We start from the raw sequence: 22,435 nt of genomic DNA on the forward strand, positions 1-22,435 counted from the left end.
TAAGGAGCGGCACACGACATGATCAGAGCAATTGGAAATCCAACAGGAGTCTAGAGAGGAGGAAACTGCAGTAGTTTAGGCAACAGAGGTCCAGATCACGCCAGCGATCTTTGAGAGAGCAGTTTCGGAACAGGGGGCAGGGACCAGATTGAAGGAAGGCCTGAGCAGAGCTAGAGGAAAACTCAAGGCAGTGGGAGTAAGAAGGGGCTCCGGGGATTTGGAAGTGAAGCATAGAAAGGGGTCAGACCGATAGTTGGATAGGGAAGGTGGGTGGTTTGAGAGCAGGGGAAAACAGTAGCATATTTGAAAGTACAGTTGTACCTTGGATCCTGAATGCCTTGGTACTCGGACGTTTTGGCTCCCGAATGCCGCAAACCCGGAAGTGAGTGTTCCAGTTTGCGAATGTTATTTGGAAGCTGAACATCCCACAGGGCTTCTGATTGGCTGCAGGAGCTTCCTGCAGCCAAGCAGAAGCCACACTTTGGTTTCTGAACGTTTTGAAAGTCGAACGGACTTCTGGAATGGATTCTGTTCGACTTCCAAGGTACAACTGTAGTTAGAAAGGAGCCAGAAGAGGGAATTTCACAGGAGAAAGACAGTTAGTTACCGATTAGTTATTGGGGAGAACCAGGTCAGACAGTGCCCAAGGAAGCAGGAAGAAGGGACTTGATCCAAAGAATAAAAGCCTCACAGAATGAATTAGAAAAGGTAAGAAAGCAATGGGATGTGGGAAGGGCAGAGGCTGGAACAGGCAGGATTTGGAAATAATGAGGCCCACCCCAAGAACACGGCTGCCAGGGTGAGGAGAATGGGATATGGGGGACATTCAAAGGGGAAAGCAGCTTTTCTTTCTGATACCTTTTATTAAAATCAAAGCTGAGAACCAAAATGCTGGGAAGGAGATATGGAGGATCCACTATTTCCATCACCCTAAACAACCATGCCAGGCACAACCTATCCTCCACTTGATGGCAGAAACTGCTCTTGTCTTTATGTAACACAGAGAGACAGAGAGACAGAGAGACAGAGAGAAGCTGCAAAACAGCACTGGAGTAACAAGTGAGCACCATTTTAGGGCTTGCCAGCTCAGGGCAAGGAAACACAAGATTACCGCCACTGCAAGACTAAGGTTTCCACGGCAACCAGGTCACAAGAGATTACACACAAGGAGGCGCGCTTTGCCGATTTGTACTGCTGTTTTGCGAGAAGATACTATTCATCTGGCAACTTGCAAATTTGCTCTACAAATTAGTTCCGCAAGTCTGCATTGCTGCTAAAGAGGGAACAGCAAACAGTGGGGTGTTTGCTTGTTTTAGACCGCGGGATAAATGTTCCAACTAACAGTGGTAAAAGGATGCTAGTAGCATTCATGGGATGCAAGCAGAACTCACGGCTATGTAACACTGAAGCAGGAACCAAAAGGCTTCTTCCAATTCAAAACACTGCTTCCTGCAGCAGTTAGGTCACTAGCAAACCTGCTTCAGGAACTACCATTTTGGGAAACAAAACGTTTCAGAAACCTCTCTTATAACCAACAGTGAAGTTGCCCTGGTAACCTATCGCTTGGTTCATTTGCCTCCATAAATGGTTATTTCACTCACACATGAACAATGTCGTGTTTGCAGCATCTGTTTCATACAATCATAACATCGCGTGAGAGCACTAGCACTCATAAAACAAACTTATGCTGACCTCTTAAATATACAGTAGATAATTAAAAATGCATTCAGTGCCAGGGCAAAGTAAAAGACAATGCTATATCAGAGGAAAGGAGGAAAGTCACGACAAAAGAGTATGACAAAAGCGAAGCCCATTCAAGTCTCTCTGATTTCAAAGGGGAAGACTTAAGCATATGCTGGCCTGATGGTAGCAGCAAAGAGTGTAGCTGCTAAAACTGGGAAATCTGGACCTTTGCAGAGCAAATGTAAGAAACAGTAATGGAAAAACCTTGTGTGTTGCTGAAATGGACAAGTTAACTAGAATAACACAGGTGTGAAATGAACATGGGAAACGTAATGAACTACTATTAAGTGTTTTCTGCTGATCATGTATGGTTTTTGCAGCGTTTGATTCATATATGGATCATATTTTTAAAAGAATAAACCTAATTCCTCCACCAAGATCAACAGAACTTTTAAAAGTGATTTAACTTTGGGCAGGATGGTGCCCCCGTGACCTATGTTCCAACTTTTTTTTTTGCAAACATGGATATTTCACAGGCTGTAAAAGAAATGCAAGCACAGGTATATTGTTCACCTCGAGCTGTTCATCTTCTAGCAGTTTTATAACCAGCCATCTGATGTCATTTACCGCTTCTTCATTGTTTAGGAAGATAAAAAGATTATAAAAAACCATGGTCTGGAGGTAGGTTAGCACTGTGTACCTAGCATGCCAGGAACTATTCTTTGCTGTCTGCAAAATAACAAAATAGCAGCAGTTAGGAAAAAAATTAAACCGGCAATTCTTCAAGTGGAAAGCAAGGATCAACCCGCATTTAAACCACCTTCCATATACAGAGAAAGCAAAAACTCTCCATAGCTACATTTCATAATTTATCTACAGGTAGTCATAGCAAGTCTTTTGCTCGAATGCTCATTTGTCCTGACGCTCACTCATATTTCCATGCCCAATACCCTCTCCTTAACTCCTCAGATGACAGCTTAAACTTCTGGGATTGTTGCTGGCATCTGTCTGTCTAAAGAGACAACGGAGTGTGCCTCTAGGGGTGAAGTCAAACTACCACATTAGCCACAGGGTCCGTGCCCTTGCTTGGATTGTCCCGTTCATTAATGGCATAAACCCTTTAAAGGTGGGGTAGAATTCAGTAGGTCTCCATGAGCAGAGGCAGCGGCGGTGCAGTGCACCCCAAAGGGTATATTGCAATAAACAGGTCCTCCCTTCACACACATACCACCTGCTATGGGGACGGCCATTTTGGTAGTCATCAAATAATTCAGAATTTTATAGGAGACACACACACACCCCCGGCCAAGTGTTGAGGCAGAAGGCATTTACTGTCAATGGTTGCCTCGAGGAAACCACTCAGAATGCCACCATGAAATATGCTTTTGTTGCTTACGCCAGCTTAAGAAAGCGCCACGCACTTGTTTTAGCACCTGAAGTACCAAGGGCACTTGTTGGGGGTACAGCAATCCCTGAGACATTAACGACAAGCACATCTTAGCGTCTCTCTTAAGTTCATCGTAGCTATTGTCATTTTCTACAGGTGCGATCTGTGGAAGGAAGAACAGGAAAGGTGAGTGGACCAACAGCCAAAGAAGGCTTCTTTTTTGTAAAATGAATACAATGCAGGACAACAAAGGGGGGAATGCCAAAGAGCTTATCAGCTTCTCCAACTAAAAAGATGGGATCAATGAATAAAGCCCCTAAATGCTGTATTGAAGTACATTCACAAAATAATCAACAGCTGAAGTGTGCTGCTTGTTTCACTATTAACATGCCTGCTCCACAGACACGGAGTAGATGTCGCTACTATGATCTTCAGGTGGTATATAAATTTAACAAATAATAATAATACTTGGCTCTGAGAATCTAGAAATATACAGGGGTTTGGACTGAGATAAAACTGAGATAAAAGCTTTAAAGGGAGGGGAAATTGCCTCCCTGAAATATTTCTGTATTATCTGTATAATCCCCTTAACTGAAACAGGACTTAAATAGGACACGTGTTTGGTGGATTGCTCCCAGAAATGGCAACCGTTAGTGGGTGTACAAAAAGAAGTGAATTCTCAGCAGTATTAAACCTGAAAAGACTTCCCTAGCTCGAGGCTTATCATCTTTTACAATTGGGCAGCAAGGGTGAGTTATGGCAATTTTAAAAATACAATATTGAAAATAGTTGTTAACAAATTACAGTCGCAAGAGTGAATAATAAAAAACCACACGCAGTGCCTCATCAAGCCCATCTTGCCCTTAGGGAAGCAGAGAACTGACGAGTTGTACAATCTCCTAAAGAAATAGATGTCTTTCAATTTTAGTGCAATTTTGTGCCAATCTTTGGTATACTGCTTTGTGAGTCCCACCTGAAAAGCAGTACATAAATACCTTAATCAATCAATCAATCAATCAAAGAGTAGGTGTAAAAGCCAAAATAAGACAAATAATTTCTCTCAATAGATAAATTGGATGCAAAAAGAACTGTTTTAGGCAGAACCTGTTAGTATGGCATGAGTTTCTATGTGTAAGTATTTAGACAGAGAGCAGTTGAAAAAGAGAGTTACTTTAAGTATTACAGTGGTACCTCTACTTACGAATTTAATGCGTTCCGAATGCACATTCGTAAGTCGAAAAAATTTCTAAGTCGAATCCCATAGAAATGCATTGGGAGAAAAAATTCGTAAGTAGAAGCAACCCTATCTAAAAATTCATAAGTAGAAAAAATCCTATCTAAACCGCATCCAAGATGGCGGCCGGAGCTCCATTCCTAAGTAGAAACAGTCGTAAGTAGAGTTATTCGTAAGTAGAGGTACCACTGTATGTTGTTATTTCTAACAAACTTGTCATACTTCAGAAATGGAAGAAGTGCTTGAAGAAAAATAAACGCAAGTGTAAAGCTTTCTTAAATTTGAACTAAAACCCCTAAGGTTTATCTGTTTCCACTGGTATGCTTTTGAACTGCTAGGTTGGCAGAAGCTGGGACAGAGCAACGGGAGCTCATCCCGTCATGCGGATTTGAATTGCCGACCTTCCGATCGGCAAGCCCAAGAGGCTCAGTCGTTTAGACGACGGCACCACCCGGGTCCTGCTATTTGTCAAGCATTGTTGGTTTAATGTGTTCAGAAATTACCTCTGAAGCCTAAAGAGAACTAACCAAACCACCTACCTTGAAAAACAACGGCAAGAGCTGGAGCTGTTCCGCAACAGCTGTGGAAAAGGCTCTCCCCGCACTTGCCATCAACCACTTCAGAACTGTCAAAGGCAGAAGAAAAGCAAACATAACAGCTTGGCACAAGGTCACAGAGCACAACAAGACACAGGCATGGTTCAAACTAATCTTTTCCAACTATCAGCTCTACCTTAAAAGACACAATGGTTGATACTGCCCATTTGTTAATGAATTTAAAATGTTCTTAGCATTACCAACAGGAATTGTTTGGATTGTCATATTATGTTTTATTATCTTGCTGCATTTTGAAATTACCATTCATTCATTTAATTATAAATTTCTTAATTTTTTTTAAAAAAATCTCTCCAAGTGAGGCACAATATGAAAACAATCAATATTAGGCTGCTTGTTGTAACGATGCACCTGTATGTACATTTGCTGTCGTGATTCGAGTTACTTTGGGTGACACTCATGTGGGAAAGTGGAATGCGAATTAAAATAATAACTCTCAAATAAGTACAGTTGGGCATTTAATTTGGTGTGCGCAAGTTTAGCACAGGCACTTACTGGTTTTCAAGAGTTTAATGCCCTGAGTTCGCTCATCTTCATCTCCGACTCCATTCTCTTCCATAACATGATTCTGAATTTCTTCATCCACTTCCGTAAGGGGTTTGAGTTTTTCAAGTATTCGGGAAGTGAACTCATGGACATGGGGAGATTTTGTTGGAGCAGTATTTGGTAAGGAAACATCTATCATGAAGATGTATGTCAGAACGCTACACGAAACAAAATGAAGTATACACGTTTAATATTTTCCTTTAAACCCTGTTTAAAGATTTAAACAGAAATCTCCACTCATTCTAGTTCCTGGGGAGAATCTGACAGCTTCCTTAGAAATCTAACGGTTGAATAATACATTTCCAAGTCACACAGTAGAGCCTTCTTGAGTGCATTCAGATTGCTATGTGAGAAGGGAGTTGTATGTTTGAATGCTCCATGTAAAAAGGGTCCTTTCGTGAGGAACTAGCATCTCAGAGAAAAGAATACTATCTTAGCCTGATGTGCTATTTTTCTATGAACAGAGAGGGTTTTTTTTTTTGTTGAGGTGGGGCATTTAATCATACAACCTCCAGCATTCTGAAGAAAAGACATATTCATATTCAACTCCAAGGGCCTTCTGGCGGTTCCCTCCCTGAGAGATGTGAGGTTACAGAGTACCAGGCAGAGGGCCTTCTTGGTAGTGGCACCCGCCCTGTGGAACGCCCTCCCATCAGATGTCAAGGAAATAAACAACTATCTGACTTTTAGAAGACACCTGGCGGCAGCCCTGATTAGGTAAGTTTTTAATGTTTTATGTTTTCTTGTGTTTTTGTATTTTGCTCGAAGGCGCCCAGAGTGGCTGGGGCAACTCAGATGGACGGCATATAAATAGTAAAATTACTATTACTATTAAACCATATTTAAGGCTTCTGCCTGACAAGGTCACAACCCATAGGGCGAGAGCTCCCATCCTCTGGTTTTCAGCTGAGGGCTGCAGGCCTATAAACTATGCACGGATTTAAGAACACTAACCTTCCTATCCTCTCTCGGACATTTTTGTAAACTTGGGTGAGTTTCGGTTCTAGGTACTTCAGCAATCTGTGCAGCAGCTCTGGTACTCGCCATTCTTGCTGTGCAAGACCTCCTTGCAGGACGTACAGTCGACTAGGAGGGAGCAGGGGAATGGGGAGGGGAGCGGGGAAAGACAGAAAAACATACAGTAAGGACATAACTTAGGGAAGCACACCTTTACCCATGACACAAACAATTCTCTTACACTTCATTGCTCACAAAAGGTAGGCCAATGACTTAATTTTTTTGCTTACAATAAACTAAGGGAACTAGCAGCTCCTCATATAGTTAAAGGGGGGGGGGGCTAGGAACATCTTCGCTGGAAATTAAAACTACCAAAATTGCAATAGTACAACCTGCACAGATATTAAGAATAGTTCCAGCGGCTCTTTAATGGTGTCTGCATGTGTCTGATACTGGAAGACCAGGCAGTTTCAGTGGCTAGGAGCATCTTTTACCAGCTGCATCTGGTAAGGAAGTCATGACCGTTCCCAGACCGGGAAAGCTTGGCTGCGTTAGTTCATGGACTGGCTATTTCAATACTGGATTACTGCAGTGCACCCTATGTGGGGCTTGATCCAGAAGCAATTACTGCTTAATGCTGTGGTGCAACAGCTGGCAAGAGTGAGAACCTGTCAGCATGGGAACAATCTTTTCTGTATAAATACGAGCCCCACTGTCTTCCACACTATGGCCTATGACAAATAGGTAAAATTATTATTATTATTATTATTATTATTATTATTATTATTATTATTATTATTATTATTTTACCATGCATCAACAAATGATCCTCCTTCACCGCTCAACGGAGACTCCAACAACAGTTCAAACAACCAGTGCAATTTCCGAGGGTCCCTGCTCTCCTGTATTAACAATTTTAAAAGGCAAAAAGGGCAAAATGATTTCTGGCAAGTGAAATCTTGGTAAAGCTTTTTGAAAGACAATTCAATATCAAACCTTTGTGCTGTTAAAAGAGTTGGTTCTATTGCATAACAATGTGTTTTGTTTTTTGTTTTAAAAAAAGCAAGCGAGAAACAAAAATCCAGACAGAAGCCATCATTAAATTTTTTTAAAATACTGCAGCACCAAAATGCTAGCAGCTAGCTTGTATAAAATGTTCTTTTTGCCCTGAGCATACCCTTTTTGTCTCTGAGCATACCAAAGCTTTGATCTAAGCCTTATTGCCAATCCTAAGCAGGTTACTCAGAAGTAAGTGTCACTGAGTTCAAAGGTATTTATTCCCAAGTTAAAAATGCACAAACCCCGTCCCTAGGCTATAATCTTTTATACACATTTGCTAGGGAGTAAGAGCAGAAGCAAGACTTACTTCTGAGTAAACAGCCAGAGGGCTGAATCACAGGTCATCCAAAGTACGTTTTCATCCAATTTTCTACGTTCGTGTGAAAATTAAGACTCAGCAGCCACAGCTGTAATTTCCTGTCTAACTAAGGCACTATTTCCCCTGATGGTCACAGGACGAGCCAGAGATACCCAATAATTACCGTAAATAGCAGCTTTCTCTTGGATTGCATAACAGGTCACATTTGCAGCACCCAAAAAGAGAGAAGGTAAGAGCAAAGTCCAAGCCTTGCCCTGTGCACACCAGACGGATTACAGAGAGCAAAAAGTGGACAAAAATGACTGCAAAGGGGAGAGGCATGGAGAAAGGGGGAGCAAAAGTGAAGAAGACGGAGAAGATATCTTGCCCTGTAGCAACCTGAGCTCCAGGGCAAGCTGTGACAGAACCACCTAACAACTGAACAGTTCCTCCCATACCTCAGAATTAAAAGGAAGAGGCTTGGTACCCACCTCACTGAGGAATAAGAAGAGCAGAGAACTATAGCACTTTCTTTCTTTTTAGATACAGCAAATTAAAAAGGAAATATGCAGGACTTACACATGACGTTGCTATGCAGGTACCCCAATCATTGTAGGTTTCCACTGTGATGTTGGATAAAGCTGTCCTAAGAAGCGGACAGAGAACTTTCCAGAGGTTCTCTACCTGTACAAAAAGGAAGAACAGGCAAAGAAATCATGAGAAGTACGTATGCACAGCCGACCAGCCCGTGAGGCTGGGCAAGGCGGCTGTCGCAAGTGGCACCCTCCAAGGGATGGCACACTGTTCTGCTTTGCTGCTGGTCTCTAGGAGCAGAGAGGGACTGGCGGCAGATAGGGAGGGGAGATCTCCCCTTCCCCATGAGAGGTGGTGTGATGGGGCTTTGCACTCGCTTCTCCTGAAGGGAGGAGCTGGTGCAAAGCCTCACTGCCGGGTGGGAGTGGGTATCCAGAAAGACCTCCTCTTTCCCCCTGCCCAGCAGGGGAGTCTTCTTATGGAGTCTGCTCTCCCATTGTGGAGGTGGCAGCGGGTCATTTCATCTCAGGTGCTGAAACACCTTGAGCCACCCCTCTACATATGACACATGGACTCTCTCTTAGCACTGCTGCTGTATTTTTATGTTTTGTTTTCTTGCATACCGCTCAGATACTGCTTAAGTTTAAGCTGTCTCAATTTAGAAGCAAAACAAAAAAAACTCAACTAAATTTAATTTCTTACAAGGATGTGGCAAGGTAACGGCCAGTATGGAAATCTGAAATAGGAGCTCCTGTCAGAATCTCTGAAAGCCTAAGATCTGGAGGAACCCAAAACCAAGAACACAGAATCCTTAATATTTTGGGCCAATGGCCAACCTTAAAAGATCAGAGAATAAACAGTAGTTCATTCTCAATCTCAGCTACTCATGATTCTGATACAAAGGGGTAAATAGACTTTAGCAATTCCATGTATTTATTTGGGAAATCACAGAAACCAATTAATATCAATGTACAACTTTTAGTTAGGGTGGAGCGGGCTTCTTTGAAAGTTTAAAACTGGAATTATTTATATACTACTCTTCCTCGGGAATTCAAGGTAGCTTTTCTTGGGATTTCATAGACTTACATTCTGTGTGCACTGGTTTTAATTCTTGCATTTTATTTTGTTCTATACCACCCTGTGACACTTATGATGAAGTGTAGTATAAAAAATAACCTAAATAAATACAGGTTATATTCAACAAAGCACTGAGAAAGTAGTTTGGTCAGCACAAACCTCTCTAGTTACGCAATGGCACTTTTCCTAAATCTGTTCTAGTGGTTTCCACAACCCTCCAATCATATTTGGCTGACAGCGTGGGGGACATGCAGGGGGGGGGGTGAGCAAGAGGTAATCCTTGTGCATGCACAGCTGTTTTGTTTTTGCAAAAATTAAGCAAAGTACACACTACCTTTTCAAATGTCCAGTGCTTAGATCCTCTTATCACACCAGCTATAATTTCAGCTATGCATCGTTGGGGACTTTCATGAGAATCTAGTGCCAAACGTTCTAAGTGGGGTTTCAGTACAGGCAAGAAGGCATCATCAAAGTTTCTGAACAAGCCCTGTTAAAACAAGACTCATGGTTTAGTTTTAAACTCATCACTTTTAAGCAAAGGGCTTGCACAACTGCTAACTGTTCCAAAGTGTTAATTCTATAAAACGCATGAAAAATACAGTGGTACCTTGCAAGACGACTGCCTCGCGCAACAAAAAACTCGCATGATGAAAGCGTTTTGTGATGTTTTTGGCGCTTCGCAAGATGAAGTTTTCTATGGCCGCACTTTGCGAGACAAAGTTTTTCGGCATTTTTGTTTGTTTGTTTGTTTTGCCGCGGCAAACTGCACTTTGCAAGACGAAATTATCGCAAGACGAAACAACTCGCGGAACGAATTACTTTCGTCTTGCGAGGCACCACTGTATAATCAAAAGGGTACCTTCCCATCCATTAATACAATGCACACTTTTTAAAGTTGTATTAAAAATAGAATAAGGCATGCCATAGACACAGATTAGGATACTGGTCTTAACTTTAAAAGAGGCATAATGAGAGAAAAGCAACAGAGACCTGTTCTGTGCCACCACCCGCCTCCCCCAGGAATAAGAGAGAACCCCTTTGCATTTGCACATAGGTGCATGAAATTATTTTGTTCAACATTTTCCTCAAAATATATTTGCAAGCAAGCTCCCCAAAAGCATATACTGCCACTTTTATAGGGTGAGCATCCGTCTGCCACAGGAGACAATAGAAAGAGTTTACCATCAGGAAGAAAGTCAAACTATTGGAGGTTAGACCACCTGCTGTGGCTATAGAGTCTCTCTCTCTCTCTCCCCCCGCCTCCCCCCCCCCCATGTAAGTCTTACAGAAAGTAATACAATGAATATAAGCACAGCAAATTCTGGCTTGTCCACAAATGAAAACTCTGGCTCAATACAAGTCAGAAAATAAGCTCCAAAGGGGTAAGCAAAGAGGAGACTAGAGGGGCTAAAAATGGGAGAATCAACGGACCCCTGGACAGTTAAGTCCGGGTCAAAGGTGACTATTGGGTTGCGGCGCTCATCTCACTTTCAGGCCGAGGGAGCCGGCGTTTGTCCACAGACAGTCATGTGGCCATCATGGCTAAACCGCTTTTGGTGCAACGGGACACCGTGACGGAAACCAGAGCACATGGAAATGCTGTTTACCTTCCCGCCGGAGTGGTACCTATTTATCTACTTGCACTAGAGTGCTTTCAAACTGCTAGGTTGGCAGGAGCTGGGACAAAGCAACGGGAGCTCACCCCGTCATGGGGATTCAAACTGCTGACCTTCCAATCAGCAAGCCCAAGAGGCTCAGTGGTTTAGACCACAGCACCACCTCCCTTTAATAAGAGGGGCCAAGGACAACTTGGTCATGGCACTCATTCACAGCTTCATAAACCATGGTTTAGGAGACCTTGGTTCAATTGTCCAAACTGGACCAATATGCGGAATACAGAAGTTTAACTGCATGGGTCATATATTATATATTATAGAGCTTTTCACCAAGGATTTTATCATTTTCTAGAAGGTGTAACTAATTGAAGAAATAGATAACTAGTTACCTTGAAGAGGCAAAATCTGCGAGGATTAAATTTATCCTTTCCTTTTCTGTCTTCTAAAGAAAGAAACTTGATTAACTGCTCAACAAATTTTGGATCAGAAAAATGATCATAAATGACCTGCTCCGCCTGTAAAAAAAAGAAAAGAAACAAGAACACAATGAAACTAAAAGGCCTTGTTTTGTTTGTACAACAGTCAGACGTCATCCCGGAAAAAAAGTCTGCATAGTTTATGGTCTCAGATATGTGACACCTTAACAAAAACAGGCATTTGGGGTCAAAGGAAACATTATTCATGAGTGCAGCTCATTTCAAAGCAGCTGCATTTTGTGCAAATACTGACAGAAATCTGGGTTCCTGTGAAATTAATGAGAGCCAGGACATCAGTTGCTGCAACTCAATTGACAACCTTTGAACCAGCCTCATTTTTCCATGCTCATTAGAAGAACTGCAGACTTTCAGAATCCTGGCAAGGACAAAATACTCTTAAATCTTAAGCTTTGAAAGACCTTGTGTAGCTTTCTACAGCAATGTTTTTCCTTTTCCTAACTTTCAATCCTCGGTTCAGCGATAATTTTGAGTTGACAAGACAATCCATATGCTTCATAAACCAGTGTGGTGCACTGAAAACAGGTGTAGCTAACATGGTGTGCTCCAGATAATTTTTTGGTCTACCATCACCCCTGACTACTGGTGATCCAGGCTGGGACTGCTGGGAAATACAATACAATAACACCTGGAGAGCACCAAGTTGGCTACCTTTGAAGTAAAGTACTGTAATAGCCAAAGCATCCACAGGGGGCTAGAAATCATTAACTTTTTTTAATGGTAAGCTGCTCATCACTTATATGGAGAGAAATAAACTGTGAGTGCTGGTTTGTTTCCTCCCGCTTGGGAAAGGAAACTGAAGGGCAAGCACAAATGGGCAACAAGTAACACTAATTCATGACAAGCCATTGCTTATAACTTCTTTTTACATGTGCACTGGGTCACATAGATTCTATAATGGTCCATGCAAGAATCGCTTCATGTTGCGATTATTGTTAAAAACACACGTGCGACACACTCAAGAGAACCTGTGTAGCAGCTGCTTTTAACTAATGTTCCCATGAGGGAAAACAATAAGGCTATTACATTCATCATTTATAAACTGAATCACCGTGTTGGGGGTCAGGCAGGATAATGTGAAACATGATCAGAATAACCATGGAGCTTACCAAAAAGTTCTTTGTTGTATAGGGAAGTCATTAATTGCATTCTTATTCTGCCTAGGCTCTATGTGGAATTCAGATTACACATTTGGGTTTTGGAATTGTTCAAACATACACAATCACGAAAGGAATAAATATATATGCTCAAGCTTGAATCAGTCCCAAGAAAATACTTTCAGTGGAGTTTTAAAATATCACATTCACCTCTGAAAGCTCATCTCTACTCCTCCCAAGCTTTGGTTGCTCTTCAGCAGAAGCATAAATCTCCATATTTCTAGAAATTGTGAAGAGAGGGGGGGAAATCAAGATAGGTTTCAATATTTTTGAACAAAAAAATGTAGGTACAGCATTTCCTGGGTCATTGTTCCAGTATAGCAATGACAAAGGGAGGCAAACGTCTACAGAGCTCAAACATGTTCTTTTTTTTAAAAAAAAGGTAGCATGGCCAAATAAAAATTTAGACCCCACTGCAATTCACTGTAGCAAAATGTGTTAGTTAGACAGATACAGTAAGATCAAACTCCAAAGAGCTGAATATGTTCAAAAGGTATATTGGAGAAATAACGTCGCTGCTGCCCCAAAACAAACATAAGCAGAGTATGTATACTGCCGTATACCAGAAGGAACGTCTCCACCGGCATCGTTTAGCCCAGGCCCTGAGGTCCAGTTCCAAGAGTCTTCTGGTGGTTCCCGTACTGCGTGAAATGAAGTTACAGGGAACCAGGAAGAGGGCCTGGTGCCCTCCCATTAGATGTCAAGGAAATAAACAACTACAGTATCCTGACTTTTAGAAGACTTCTGAAGGGAGTCCAGTATAGGGATGTTTTCAATGCTAGAGGTTTTGCTCTGATTTTATTATGTTGGAAGCCTTCCAGAGGGGCTGGGGCAACCCAATCAGATGGGCTGGATGTAAGTACTACTACTACTAGTTGTTGTTATTATACCAGCAAGACAACAGTTAGAAGGCTGTTGACAGAGGCAACAAGGGAGCTTTAAGTCCTGCAATGGGGAACATGTAGCTCTCCACAAATCCTTGAACTCCAACTCCCATCAGCCTCCACTAGCACAACCGGTGGTCAGTGATGATGGAACACCTGGAGGGCTACAAGTTCCCCATCCAGGTTCACCAGAGGCGGGCGGGCAGGGGGGACGGGGACAAGCCAGTACTTACCGAGGCCACGTGTAGTAACCCCAGTGTGTTTTCTCCACAAAACGGCAGGCCTCCCAAGCTTCTTTAGTCTTTGGTAACCTTGCACTGTCATAATGCAGCCACTGGTTGTCAGGTCTGTCGCCGGCCCTGATCTCAGGAAGCTGAGGGGCCCCACCTGCTCACAAACATGAAAAGAGAAAGCAACGGTTATATATTATTGACCCGGTGATTCAGTTCCTGTGATTGGAACTATTTTATTTCTTTATCAAATTTATATACCGCCCTTCATCCGAGGATCACAGGGAAGTATACAACATAAAACTATCAGCTTTTTTGTTTTAACAAGACAGACAGTTTTAAGAATTTGTGTACATACCATTTCCCCCCACCCTTCCCTTTTTGCATGAATTTCCAGAGGAAATCTGACAATTCTTGGACGATTCCACATTTTCTATATGAAGGAAAGCCATGCAGTTTGCTTTCAAATGACAATAAAATCACTAAACTTGTATTACGAACCCAACTTCTCTTTACTTCGTCAAATCAAAATAATTAAAACAAAAAGCAAGCACAAGTATGAAAAGCCCACCAAAATGTTCAATATTACCATGGGCTTTACTGAAAATTAGCTCAACCCTTGCCGTTTGTCGCTGAAGAACACAAAGATTTAGCACCTTGGGAAGGCAGCAGGGTTCCATCTTTGGCACTTTAATGGGGCCAAAACTCCCTGCAGCAAAGATTTATTGGAAAGATTTAAAGCTCCGATAACCAGCAACTTCTGGAGGGCCCTACATTACCTGGCCCTGCTTTTCTTGCTCTAGTATTCGGTTCAATGAGTGAAGCATGCAGCTGTCTCCACCCATCCCCAAGCCGCCATTTTGTACCTGGCTCTGAATGATAGATCTTAAGCAGGGGTCCCCAGACTATGGCCCCCGGGCCGGATGCGGCCCAATTGGCCTCCCAATCCGGCCCGCGACGACCCCCGCCGCTCGCTGCCGCCGCCTGCTCTTACGGCGCGCAGCGCGGCGGCGATCTTCCAAATCGGAAAAAATCGCTGAAAATCCTTTGTGCGCAAGCGTATGGGCCTCTCCCGACCCAGAAGAGGTCATTTCCGGTGCACTTCCGGGTCGGGGGAGGCCCATACGCATGCGCACAAGCGATTTTCGGTGATTTTCCCCCCGACTGTGTGTGTGTGCGCATGCGCACGGGCGCGCACTCCCCCGCCCTCCGGCCCGCTGCGTGCACACTCCCCTGCCCTCCGCGCGGTCGGCGCGGCGGGCACTGGCCCGAAGCCCGGTAAGTCTGGGGACCCCTGATCTTAAAGAGTTCCAGTAGAAAGAAAAATAGATCCCGCAAGCTTGAAATCTGCCACCCCCTATAACACAGTACATAGTTCACAGATACACACTAAATAAAAACTTCATGGGGGAAAAGCAACACGATGCTTGCAACTGTTTTTGTTCAGGACACTTACTGATTTGGAATGGGCAAATGGACAACTTCTTGTGAGGCCTCTTCAGCTGCTTGAGGATGCCAGCCACAGCAGAGATCGCCATCTTTTTTAAAAGAAAAAGAAAAGACGAGTTTGGACTTGATATCCCGCCTTTCACTCCCCTTAAGGAGTCTCAAAGCGGCTAACATTCTCCTTTCCCTTCCTCCCCCACAACAAACACTCTGTGAGGTGAGTGAGGTTGAGAGACTGCAGAGAAGTGTGACTAGCCCAAGGTCACCCAGCAGCTGCATGTGGAGGAGCGGGAAAGTGAACCCGGTTCACCAGAATCCAAGCCCACTGCTCTTAAACACTGCACCATGCCGGATCATGCGTTTTAAAAATTCAGTGCAAGCAACTGCTTCATTGCTATCTTTAAAAAGAAAGCTGCCCTCCCTTCCTCATGCCCAATATTACAGAACTACGCAAAGAGTGGACTCCTGACTGTTGATCAATAGAAAGAAGTGGTGTCCTTCCAAAGCAATCTACACCCATGTTTTCATCCCATCTCAAGGAAAATAACTTTCTGGTTCACCCAGCAGCTTTGAGTAACTGAAAAAGCAAGCATAAAAGCTGGACTCCCCCCACTTCATAGCACTAAATTTGACCCACTACTCTTCTCGTTTATTTTCTCCTAATGGTTCACCATATGCTTCCTGTGGTTCAGTGAGGAAGAGACTAGAGTGCAGTGGAGGAACATGTGTCCTGCATGGGGAAGGCTCCAGGTTGGAGAACCCCTTTTGGACTTTTTGTGTAAAAGGAAAATAAATTAATACGAGTCATTTGGGTTGGAAGATTGTGAAAAATATTGCCTCAGAGAAAGCAGATTAGTTGGATGCCATTCTTGAGTTAATCTTTTGAGTAATTTCTTTCATGTGACTGACAGATGGAAAATCGGATGTACTGTACATTTTATTTTTCCTTTTTCTCTCCTCATTTCTTTTCTTCTATCTTTTGGTTTTCCTTTGGTGCTTTCTTTTTTTCTGTCTCCCTCTGTTTTTGTTTTTTATTTATATTAGTTTCTTTGATCTTATCATATTATGAAAAAACTTCAAAAAAATCTCATAAGCAGAAGGCTCCGGTTTCAATGCCTGGCATCCAATGACCAAGCAACAAGTGATGGAAAAGATATCTCCTTAAGACCCTGGAGAGCCACTGTAAGTTAGAGAAAACTAAAACTAGTTGTACAATTAGTCTGGCCTAGTGTGAGGCAGATGCCTATGTAACAATTTAAAAGGTAAAGGGACCCCTGACAGTTAAGTCCAGTCGCTCATCTTGCTTTACAGGCCGAGGGAGCCGGCATTTGTCCGCTCCACAGACAGTTTTTCCAGGTCATGTGGCCAGCATGACTAAGCTGCTTCTGGCACAACGGAACACTGACACCAGAGCAGCACACTGAAACGCCGTTTACCTTCCCGCCAGAGCGGTACCTATTAATCTACTTGCACTTTTTGGCGTGCTTTCGAACTGCTAAGTTGGCAGGAGTCGGGACCGAGCAACGGGAGCTCACCCCATCGCGGGGATTCGAACCGCCGACCTTCTGATCGGCAAGCCCTAGGCTCAGTGGTTTAGACCACAGCGCCCCAGTGTCCCATGATTTAGTAACGATTTACTAAGGCCTAATTCATGCCTTCACTTTGGGCTGCTGTGGAAGTCCAAAAGGGAATGTCAGCGGTGCTAGTTATCCAAAGTGGTTTCCTTTGCACAGTGGGCAAATCAGCAAGCCAACATGTGTCCACCAAGTCTGACCTTTGCCCAGGACGTGGTAGTGTGGAAGCAAAATGTGTATTAATCTCATTTACAAGAAGAGCAGCAAATATCACTTTGACATGAGCAAAAGCAATCATGTGACCCTGCCTTTGGGTTAAGAGTAATGGGATCAGCACTGGCAACCAACCATTAAAATCCAATTGCCATTTTCTTACCTTGCGAACCACTAGGGCGTCGTGGTTGAGACATTTCACAAAGAATTTTATGGCTCTCGGAGGCAGCACCCTGTCGTCTCTTAACAGCAGGGACAGAAAACCGACGCCAATGTGCTCAAACTTCCAGGGGCTAAGGAGGAAAGGGAGGAAATGGAATCAAATAGCCCTTTGGGACAGAATGAATGAATGCAGTTATCAAGCACAATTTAGAGCCAAACACATTCCTCTGGCCACCGTTAACAGCTTTAATTTTAAGGTTCAGACCACAGCACCACCCGCGTCCCTTTCAAGAGGTGATACATCCCTGTTTAGGGAAGTTTTTCATGTTTGATGTTTTATTGTGTTTTTAATATTCTGTTGGGAGCCACCCAGATGGGCAGGGTAATAATAATAATAATAATAATAATAATAATAATAATAATAATAATAATAATACATGGTCCATCTTCAGACAATTTACAACAAAAATGCAATCTACTCAGAAGCAGCTACTGAGCAAAACAACCAGAATTTATTGTTGGCTAAAGCACGGGTGGAGGACTTGTGACTCAGCACATGCAGGACTACAAATGCCATCATCCCTAACATTTGGTCAAGCTGGCTAGGGCTGGTAGGTGTTTGGCGTCCAACAGCATTTGGGGAGGATACGGGTTCCCCATCCCTGAGTTAAATTATCACATTATTCAGCTCTGATCCTGCAAGACCTGTGGGGGAGTGGTACTGTCGTGTGTCAAAATATCTAGGCTGAATCTTCTTTTGATTCCCTTTTATACGAACAGAAACCTTGAAAGAATACTGGTTTATCTGCCACAGAATTTAGAATTGGGATTGGGGAAAGAATCACATAGAATAATCCCACAATCCTGTCTAAAAGTCTCTCAAAGCCAAAGCACGATTTACGTTTTGGAAATAAACACGCGTACTTACAGATTTCTTTGATCCACACAATCTAACAGTTTGTTAATCAGGTTTTCATAGTTTCTGAAAATGAAAAGAAACATTCCGATACTAATCACATTCAGGACCTTAATAACAGGCAGTGTGCCTCCTCTTTTTCTGCTACCTGCTAAAATAATACAATTCTTTGTGGAAACTGCTGCATATTCTCTGCTGCTCCAGAGAAGCGGACACGGAGCAATGGATTCAAACTTCAAGAAAGAAGATTCCACCTAAACATTAGGAAGAACTTCCTGACAGTAAGAGCTGTTCGGCAGTGGAATTTGCTACCAAGGAGTGTGGTGGAGTCTCCTTCTTTGGAGGTCTTTAAGCAGAGGCTTGACAGGCATATGTCAAGAATGCTTTGATGGTGTTTCCGGCTTGGCAGGGGGTTGGACTGGATGGCCCTTGTGGTCTCTTCCAACTCTATGATTCTATGATTCTATATGAAAGACTTGCCACAAGGTTGCCTTACAAGAAAAATTTAAACTGAACACCACATTTTCCAGTTTGTCTGTCAACCCAAAGACAGACATGCTGAAGTATTCATGAATAGACAAGACCATCATTAGACTGTTTTTTTTCTTAGAAGTAAAAGGGGCAAAGACTGATGATCAGCAAATGAAGCTTTATATACCTTCTGGAAAAGTGAAATTTCTAGCTATTTCCTTATTTTACTGCAAAATAAAATGAATAGTTAAGACATATCATTGCAAAGTTAAGTAAATTAAAGTGTTATTTTATGTTATGGCCCCGGTGCACTTACTGAGAGGACTCAGCATTCCTTTCTTTCTGTCGCTGAATTCCCTGTTGAAGCTCCTCTGAACTAAGACTTGTCCAGTTGTTCTGCAGAACCCCCGACTTCTGCATGAGGACAGCGACCTCAACACATCTCTCTGGAACCTGGCAAAGAAGGGAGATGCAAATGAAGTCTCTGACAGAACAAGGGCAACACGTGATGTTTATGGATTCAGAAGACCTTCACTGCCACATAAAAAAACCCTCAAATATATATATTCAGTCTATCAAATGAATAATACTGCTTTTGGATGAATATTCCGAAAGCCCAGTAACCCTAGCCCCTACTTGGAGCATCATTCCTCAATTTTTTGTGATCATCTAAGTATCTGTTCACTGCATCTTCCTCTACACTCTCCCAAAGGAATTCGGCCTTATTGAAAACCGTAACGGCACAAATGCTTTAAAAGTTACGGTATTTTCACATCCCTGCCAGAAACACCTCGTGTAACAATCATCCAAATTATCTTAGAGGCACCTTGACATGAGCTGCAGCTCCCCAACACATAGCAAAATAGAGGTGCTCGTCCTTCATATGACTGTGTACACAGAGTCACGAGGGCTTCTTCCTGCTCCGAGTAGCTCCACAATTCACCACTGCTGCATGTACATGGGTGTTCAGCTAGGTGCTTCCCACAGGATCTGGGATGCGAGTTCCACTTTAAGTGCAGACAGGGGTTTAAAGTGTGGGCCTCTTACATGCCTCTTCACGGGTCCCTGTGGTACTTCCCTCTGCTTTTCAACCCAAAAAGGCTCCCAGAGCGGGTTACAAAGCTCTGCTGATGTGTCACCCACAAAAACGCAGCAACTGCCTGCTGCTTTGATCTGGAAGCTCCTCGACTGTAGCACATCCACTCCATAGCAAGCCCCGCACTAGATGTAAGGCTATTTGGCCCATTTTGTGCATTACCACTGGCAGCACAATCATCCAGGAGAAACACTGTCATACTGTCCTGAGCCCACAGTTTCATGAATCCCATGGGGAGCTGCTTAATTTTTGTGCACAAAAACTACTTGCTTGCCTAGCATGCAAACGGTTTTCATTCATGACGGCAATCACTCTGCCAGCGTAACGCTGGAAGCATGAATGAATGAAGCACTACCTTGAACCCAGTTCGATTGGCCCTGGTGGCCCACCCTCAAGACTTGCACATGCGGCTTACAGGGTTCCAGGATCATCATGCAACTGCTGGCAATCCCTTCATCCAGTTATTCCTAACAGTTGCTTAGTGAAGTAGACCTTTCATGCTTACTGTAAAATCCAATCCTATTGTTTCATACTGCCGATGAATCTTCTCTGCAAGGTCGTCAAATAGTCGGACTATGGATGGTTTTTCCAGAGACATTGCTTTGCTAAGTCCAGAAGAGACTATTGCAGGCCAGGTTTGGACAATGCAGTCCCAGTCATGGAGATTTGCCAGACACACCCCACTGTGGTTTCCAAGAAGGCAATACAAGGCACCCTACAGAAAAGAGGTTTGAGAACACAATTATTAACCTAGAATTGATTGTATAGCTTCAAAGAACTGCAGTAAAGTATGTGTACTGTTGGGGGCCTACAAAGTCGTCTAGACAGTTGTCATTTCAGAAACACTAATTTAAGTGATTTATTCTATGAGGCAGCGGCAAGGAAAAGTTCCTGCACCATTTTACCTAACAGTAAATATGCAGCATACTCAATAGGGACAGGGTTCCTAATCAGCAGAAGCCCTGAGCAAGAACTTCTGCTTGTATAACAGGGCTCCCACCACTCCGCATGCCCAAAATTGGCTTTTTGTGGGGAGGGGTTTAAGAAAATGTCCAGAACAATGTGCAGGGGGGTCCCTCTATCTGGTAAGCTGCAACATTTGCATAACGGAATGTCCTTAACACCGTAGTGCTGAATTACACCCCATACGCTTCTGACATTACTTTTTAAAAGCAGCTCTTTCATCTTAGAAGCACTTGCTTCACTCTTCCAAGGCTGCAGACACAATGCAGAAGCTTGTTCCTTTAAGCTATTGCTCTGCATTCAGATAATATTTTTATTCACAACTAACCAAATGGAAAAGAGGACATATTTGCCATTGCACGTCTCTCAATCCCACAAGCCCCCAACTAATGCAAAAAGTTGAGGGAACACAGTTAATGGAATGAATGTGGTTTTAAAGAATTGGTTGTTTTCCTCATGTTGTTTTCCTTGTCATCCCATTTTCCTTTGTGGCATGTTTTATATCATTGTCTCGTGGAAGCCACTCTGGGCTTCATATTTTCAGCTGAACAGCAGAGTAAAAATAACAAATGACTCCCCCTTACTGTAACATTGTTTCAGTCCATTTGTTACCACATCCAATCTAAATCATTTCATAGCTAAGGGTTTAAATAAATAAGGAAGACTAAGTTCCTTGAGCCCATTCTACGGGACAAACTCTACCCTCCCATCTCACCCCACATTCAAACCAGTCCATGTTATAATGATTTAGAAAGGTGTCTGGGCTCAAGGTTTGCAGAAGGTCTTAATAAAATGGCAGTCTCTGAAGAACGTGGGAAAGACATTAGATTCAGGGGAGAAGACAAGTCATCAGTACACTGACATTAGTGTCAATTTTTTCATGATTACTGCAATTCACTACATACTTCTACTTACAAGTCATGCCACCACTTCAAAATCATGCTAGCACAACTTAATATGTGCATCTCATAATACAAATCCTCTGAAGAGCCTATGAAGAGACTGAAGCAGCGCCTGGCTTACTTTAAACTGCTGCTGGGTGACATCGTGCCCATCTGGCCGCAAGAACTCCAGAACCAAAGGAATGATGTCCCTACAACAGAAGTTGTAAGTCCCCAGGGCTGTGAAGAATGCATGCTGAGCTTTGTTTCTGACCTAAAGAAACAACAAACACAGACAGTTGCACAAAAGCTGAAGACAGGAACTATAAATTTCAGTTAATGAATGTTCTTCTGCACTTGCTTGCGTTTCAGGCTGACTCTTGGCATTTTATGAGTCTCCCCCTTTGGATTATGCCACAAGGGGCAGGAACCACTAGCCATTAGCCCAGGCTTCCTCAAACTCAGCCCTCCAGATGTTTTTTTGGCCTACAACTCCCATCATCCCTAGCTAGCAGGACCAGTGGTCAGGGATGTTGGGAACTGTAGTATCAAACATCTTGAGGGCCGAGTTTGAGGAAGCCTGCATTAGCCAAGCATCTGCAGATGAGGAGATGGGCAATCCCTACACCATGTGAATGGAACTGCCTTGTGTACATTGCCCATCTCCTCGTCTTTCTCCCCACACTTTTTTTCAACAACTTTCTGGGTGTCCTGGTTTTTACTTTTTGAAATATGGCAAACCCTAGCAGAGCTAGCATGATTGCTCTTGACAAGAATGGCAGTGGTTGAAAGTGGCCAGTCTTTTGCCAAACCGAAAGATTATCATTGACAAGAAGAAAGCTAGCACACAGTGCCTTCGCAGACGTTTTTGCCCTAAAAACAGAACAGAACTCTATTACCTGCAAACACCAGCTTGAAAGCCAACCCCTTTAACACCCTGACT

General features: G+C 43.1%; 1 protein-coding gene across 2 annotated transcripts in view; it reads right to left on the bottom strand.

The window, feature by feature from the left end:
* The window catches only part of PSME4 (proteasome activator subunit 4), an 89,068-nt gene that overhangs the window by 14,556 nt on the left and 52,077 nt on the right, over positions 1-22,435 (bottom strand). For both annotated transcript variants that reach the window (XM_060273131.1, XM_060273130.1), the window contains 17 exons: positions 21,635-21,766; positions 20,154-20,363; positions 18,869-19,005; positions 18,094-18,147; positions 17,167-17,296; positions 15,227-15,308; positions 13,774-13,927; positions 12,807-12,876; positions 11,395-11,520; positions 9,724-9,876; positions 8,358-8,462; positions 7,232-7,323; positions 6,419-6,550; positions 5,414-5,622; positions 4,844-4,929; positions 3,105-3,233; positions 2,257-2,412 (listed from right to left, as the gene is read on the bottom strand). In XM_060273131.1, the coding sequence (XP_060129114.1) occupies positions 2,257-2,412; positions 3,105-3,233; positions 4,844-4,929; positions 5,414-5,622; positions 6,419-6,550; positions 7,232-7,323; positions 8,358-8,462; positions 9,724-9,876; positions 11,395-11,520; positions 12,807-12,876; positions 13,774-13,927; positions 15,227-15,308; positions 17,167-17,296; positions 18,094-18,147; positions 18,869-19,005; positions 20,154-20,363; positions 21,635-21,766 (2,157 nt within the window). The remainder of the gene's footprint in view (positions 1-2,256; positions 2,413-3,104; positions 3,234-4,843; positions 4,930-5,413; positions 5,623-6,418; positions 6,551-7,231; positions 7,324-8,357; positions 8,463-9,723; positions 9,877-11,394; positions 11,521-12,806; positions 12,877-13,773; positions 13,928-15,226; positions 15,309-17,166; positions 17,297-18,093; positions 18,148-18,868; positions 19,006-20,153; positions 20,364-21,634; positions 21,767-22,435) is intronic.

The sequence above is a fragment of the Zootoca vivipara genome, chromosome 3 (assembly GCF_963506605.1).
Source record: "Zootoca vivipara chromosome 3, rZooViv1.1, whole genome shotgun sequence".
NCBI classification, from domain to species: Eukaryota; Metazoa; Chordata; class Lepidosauria; order Squamata; family Lacertidae; genus Zootoca; species Zootoca vivipara.